Raw genomic sequence first — 6,220 nt, forward strand, 5'->3', positions numbered from 1 at the left:
TTCGAACCACTGACCTTAAGGTTCGCAGCCCAATTCATAACCACTACACTACCAGAGCTCCAGGCAACTTAAATTCTCTCTAGTGTGTAGCTTATGGAAATTAGTTAGGATTTGGCAAATGTGTGCTTTTTTCATTATAGGTGAGAGTATCTTAGTTTGTAAGGACTCTGAAAAGTCAAAAGGTGTAGCTCTACTTCAGGGATCTCTAAAACCTGTTCGCAGTTGTCTTCGAAGACAAGAAGGAGAAGAAATAACTGCCAGTATGATCAGAGCTATTCTAGAGGTAAGTGAGAGCTTATTAAAGCATCATTTGCTCTTTTGCTCCTATTTTAATGTTTCTTTATAAGATTATTAAATATTCAGTCTTCCTATATCTGAATCTCTTCCATTTTATATAGTTGTTCCCTGGAGTTTAACACAGTGCGATGTCAGTTTATTTAAGGACAGTGGATTCATTAAAATCTTAATGCCAGATGTTTCTTTTTTATTTTTAAAAATGTATTTACTGTTTTGTAAATTTCTTTAAAAAAGTTTTTTTTAAAAGTAACAAAATAGACCCTAATTCATACAGATAATAAATTACCAATAAAATAAGTTATAAATACACAAAGTTAGATTATCAATAATATAAAAAGATACAGTATGAAAAGTGTAACTTCTTTCTATTCATTCTCAAAGGTAACGCTCATTAAGTATTTCATATATGACATGAATTGGTTTTAACTTAATTATTAATGCTGGTGATATTGATACCTCTACCCATGTTCTTTTTTCTTAGCTGTCAGTTTTGAAAAAAAAAAAAAAAAAATCCTTACTAACATAGGGTGTTGGTAAGGAATGGAAAGAAGATACTGTCATAAATTGCTGAAATTCTTTTGAAGGACTATTTGACCATATATATTAAAGTTTAATAAATACACATGCCATTTTGCCCCCAGAAACTTCACATTTAGGAGTTTTACCTAGGGGTATATTTAGGAATTTTTAGGAAATTTGTTCTATAAGAGTATTTATTATAGCACTATTTATTAACAAGCTAAAACTGAAACAATCAAAATACCATTAATACTAAAAAATCTCTGGTAAACCTATATGTTGTGGTCAATGAAAAGAATAAGAACTATTTCTGATGATATATATATATATATATATATATCCTTTTAATATAGATTAACTGAAATAAGCAAGTGCAAAATAGTATACACTTGTATAGTGGAATTGTTAAGGATGAAAATAATTAATTTGATTTTGATTTTTAGGCAGTAGCCATCGATACCTCCTTTAAATATGTTGTTGGTTCTGAAATTTCAGATAATTTTAGTTTGTGAGGTTTTATTGTATGTACGTTTAAAGAAAAGTTTTCATGTTATGAATAGATATTTTCCACATTTTCAGTAATGATGGAAAACTTAATAAAAGAGCTACTACATTTAGATTCTGAGAATATTTTTAGAGAACAAAATCACTTTTAAAAAAAATAATAAAATAAGTATCAAAAGTTACAGAAATTTCAAAATCTTTTTTATCAGATAATAGTCGGTGGAGTGGCAAGTACATCACAAGATATGCAAATTTATGCATCTTGCACATTTTTGGCTGCAAGTCTGAAAGAGGGGAAGCAGAAAAATCAAGAGTCTGTTCACCTTGGAGCAATTGAGGCCTGTGTGAGCTGGCTGCTAGAGAATGAATTTATTCAAATAGCAGAAGTTGGTGATGGAACACAAGGTAAATATGAATTCCCAGTGGCAACCTACTTACTTTTTCATCTTGAGTGACAGAGAGTGTATGAGGCTTTATTCAGTAGAAGAAAGTTAACTTTTCAAGCAGCTTAAAGGAAATGGACTTTGCAAGCAGTGCTGTATTCAGAGTTTTATCATAGTATCTGCTCATATCCATTGGACAAGATTGTTGAATTTATCAGAGGTGAATCCTGGTGTGGTGCTGTGGGTTAATGTGCTAGACTGCAAAGTAGGTTTGAACCGAAGGGTTGGTGGTTTAAGCTTACCAGTAGCTCCTCAGAAGCCCTATACAGGGTCACTATGGGTTGAAATGGACTTGATGGCACTTAACAACAACAATAACAACTTTATAGTAGACTACTGATGTGGCACTGTAGGATCAGCACTGGACTGCTAACCACAGGGTTGATGGTTCAAACCCACCAGCTGCTCCTTAGGAGCCCTATAGGGTCACTGTGAGTCTGATGGAGTCCTGATGTGGCACTGTGGGCTAATATATCAGACTGCAAAGTCATTTGAATTGCAAGGTTGGTGGTTCAAGCTCACCAGCTGCTCCTTGGAAACCCTATACAGGGTCGCTATGGGTCGGAATCGACTCGACGGCACTTAACAACAACAACAAGTCTGAATTGACTCAGTAGCATTTAACAACAACAACAACAACAGATGTTTATTATACAGTGTACAAAGACAGGGCCTTATTTTGTTTATTTACATTCATTCATTTATTATTGTTGTTATAAAGTGATGTCGAGTTATTTTTGACTCATAGCCACCCTTTATAGGGTTTCCAAGGTTTTAAATCTTAAAGGAGCAGAGAGCCTCGTCTTTCTCCTGCGTAGTAGCTGGCAGGCTTGAACTGCAGTCCTTATGGTTCGCAGCCCAATGCTTATTGTATATTTATTTAGTGGTGGTGGCGGTATGCCATGGAGTTGGTTCTGATTCATAGTGACCCTGCACAGGGTTTCCAAGGCTGTAAATCAGAACAGCAGAAAGCCTCATCTTTCTCCCGTGAAACAGCTGGTAGTTTCAAACTTCTGACCGTTAGGTTCACAGCCCCATTCTTAACCACTATGCTAAAAGAGCTCCTTGTATATTTATTTAAATAATTAAAATTTAACGTAATACTGTATTTAGCATTTAATATACTTAATTGTTGTTCGAACAGAACATGGGAACACTGAATGGTTTAAAATTAAGAAAGATGTGCAACAGGGTATACTTTCACCATACTTATTCAACCTGTATGTTGAGCAATAATACAAGAAGCTAAGTTATATGAAGAAAAACGTAGCATCAGGATTGGAAGAAGACTCATTAACAACCTGTGATATGCAGATGATACAACCTTGCTTGCTGAAGGTGAAGAAGACTTGAAATATTTACTGATGATGATCAAAGAGCACAGCCTTTGGTATGGATTGCATCTCAATATAAAGAAAACAAAAATCCTCGCCGATGGACTAAAAAACAACATTCTTGTCAACGGAGAAAAGATTGAAGTTGTCAAGGACTTCATTCTTCTTGTATCAACTATCAACACTCATGGAAGCAGCAGTCAAGAAATCAAACGATGTATTGCATTAGGCAAATCTGCTGCACAAGACCTTTTTAAAGTGTTGAAGAGCAAAGATGTCAGCTTGAGGACTAAGGTGCGCCTGACCCAAGCCATGGTATTTCCAATAACCTCATATGCATGCGAAAGCTGGACAGTGAATAAGGAAGACTGTAGAAGAATTGATGCTTTTGAGTTATGTTGTTGGAGGAGAATATTGAAAGTACCATGGGCTGCCAAAAGAACCCACAGATCTGTGTTGGAAGAAGTGCAGCCAGAGTGTTCCTTGGAGGCCAGGATGGCCAAACTTCGTCTCTCATACTTCGGACATATTGTCAGGAGGGACCAGTCACTGGAGAAGGATATCATGGTTGGTAGGGTGGAGGGTCAGAGAAAAAGAGGAAGACAACCAGCCAGATGGATTGGCAAAGTGGCAGCATCAATGGGCTCAAGTGTAGCAACAATGGTGAGGTTGGCCCAGGATTGGGCATTGTTTCCTTCTGCTGTGCATAGGGTCGCTGTGAGTCAGTACCGACTCCATGGCACCTAACAACAACAATAAGACTTAATTGAGTCTACTTTTATTCAACTCATTTTCTTTTATTTAATGTTTTAATTTATTTAATTAGTTCTACTTAATTTATTTATGTAATATACTTAATTTCATTTTACTTGCTTTATGTAACTATTTTATTAACTTAATTCTGTTTCAGTTGTTCCTCATTTTATGTATTTATTTTACTCATTTAGGTATTTTTATCATAATTTTATTTAATTTTATACATTTATTAGAATTTTTATTGTATTAATTTTACCTAACATTTATTTTACTTTATTTTATTTATAATGAAATGCATTTTATTTTAATTTAGGTTTTTGTTTATTTACTTATTTCATTCAATTAATTTTATTTACTTATATCTATTAATTTAATTTATTAATTCACCTTATTTATTTTATTCATGTTATTATTTTAATTAATTTAATTTTATTCTGCATACTTATTTTACTATTTATTTTAAAAAGTATTTCCCAACCACTCACCTCCACTTTCTCATGCGTAATTAGGAAAAGTGTATCAGCCTACACATCTTGGTTCGGCTACTCTTTCTTCTTCACTTTCCCCAATGGATACTTTAGATATTTTTGCTGATCTCCAAAGAGCAATGAAGGGATTTGTTTTAGAGAATGATCTGCATATTGTCTATCTGGTAAGTTCTGTTTTGTATTATATTTATGAAAATGGAAAAATATACATAGAATTCGAGGATCAGAGATACCTAATGGAACTTTTTGTGTGTTTTCCTTGAGTAAGTTAGTAGCAAGATGGTTTGGCAAAGTGGCAACATGAATGAGCTCAAGCGTGGCAACAGTAGTGAAGTTGGCCCAGGATCGGGCAGTGTTTCATTCTGCTGTGCATAAGGTCGCTATGAGTCAGTACTGACTCAATGGGACGTAACAACAACAACAACAAGTTAGTAATGGTGAGACGAGAGAAGAAGAGTATTGTTACAAAGTAAGAAGCTATCATTTAAAAACCTCCTTTGAAAAATATTTGAGGTTCTTTATAAAAAAAACAACATATTTTAAATATAATATATAAGAGAATAGAAAAGGACAATGGGATGCCAAGATAATTAAAATAAGATAATTTAAACCTTAAAGAAAGGTTGGTACATAGAAACATGCATGCCATTAAATAATGTATAACTGCTGTTGTCAGCTTTTTTATTTATCTAGTAGCTCTGGTAGTGTAGTGGTTATGAATCGGGCTGCAAACCGCAAGGTCAGCAGTTCAAAACTACCAGCTGTTCCACAGGAGAAAGATGAGGCGTTCTGCTCTTGTAAAAATTTACAGCCTCGGAAACCCTGTACAGGGTCACTATGAGTCTGAACTGACTCCACAGCACACGGCCACCAGGCTGCTATAACAGAAATACTACAGGGGATAGTTTCATAAATAGAAATTAATCTTTCACTTCTAAGAGGCTGAAAGTTTGAATTCATGGTGCCATCTCTAGGGGGAAACTTTCTCTCTCTGTTGGCTCTTGGGGAAAGTTCTTGTGTCCTTTCAACATCTGTGGGCCCATCTTCCTTGGGGATCTCCATGTGTTTTGGCTTCAATCTTCCCTTGGATCTAGGAGGTTCTCAGCACAGGGGCCCTGGTTCAAAGGATGTGTTTTGCTCCTGCCTCTTGGTGGTAGTCAGGTACCTCAACTTCTCCTCACTTGTGTAATACCTTTTCTATTTCAAAAGAGATTGACTCAAAACACAACTGAATCCTGTAGATTGTATTGTGCTTTTTTTACATTGTTGTTGTTGTTAAATACTGTGGAGTTGGTTCCGACACATAGTGACCCTGCACAGGGTTTCTGAGGCCTGCAAATCTTTACAGGAGCAGAAAGCCTCATCTTTTCTCCTGTGAAACATCTGGTAGTTTCGAACTGCCAACCTTGAGGTTAGCAGCCCGATTTGTAACCACTATGCTACCAGAGTTACAATGCCACTAATCCTGCTTAATTAACATCATGTATGTTAGGATTTACAACACGGGGAAATTATATCTGATTACAAAATGAAGGATAGTTACACAATACTGAAAATCATGGCCTAGTTAAATTGACACATGTATTTTAGGGGGACACTTCAATCCATAATACCAACTCTGCTTCAGAACTTTGTAACCATTAAATCAAAGAGGAAAACTAAGTTAGTTTCAATATTCATAAGGTAAAAACAAAACAAATGCCTAAGAAAAACATTCTATTTCACTGCCTGTGAGAAATTTAATACTGAAATGATACTTTGTGATTTATATCCTAAATATTGTTGTTAAGTGCCATTGAGTTGGTTCTGACTTGTAGCGACCCTGTATAGGGTTTCTAAGTGTGTGTGTGTGAAATATATATATATAATATATATATAT

At 35.1% G+C, this 6,220-nt stretch overlaps 1 protein-coding gene across 1 annotated transcript in view; it reads left to right on the forward strand.

Moving 5' to 3' along the window:
• POLQ (polymerase (DNA directed), theta) overlaps positions 1-6,220 on the forward strand; it is a 178,955-nt gene that overhangs the window by 61,906 nt on the left and 110,829 nt on the right. Inside the window, exons 9-11 of the mRNA XM_006864198.1 lie at positions 141-283; positions 1,530-1,725; positions 4,363-4,505. Coding sequence (XP_006864260.1) covers positions 141-283; positions 1,530-1,725; positions 4,363-4,505 — 482 coding nt within the window. The remainder of the gene's footprint in view (positions 1-140; positions 284-1,529; positions 1,726-4,362; positions 4,506-6,220) is intronic.

This window comes from Chrysochloris asiatica, unplaced genomic scaffold (assembly GCF_000296735.1).
Source record: "Chrysochloris asiatica unplaced genomic scaffold, ChrAsi1.0 scaffold00061, whole genome shotgun sequence".
Taxonomy (NCBI): domain Eukaryota; kingdom Metazoa; phylum Chordata; class Mammalia; order Afrosoricida; family Chrysochloridae; genus Chrysochloris; species Chrysochloris asiatica.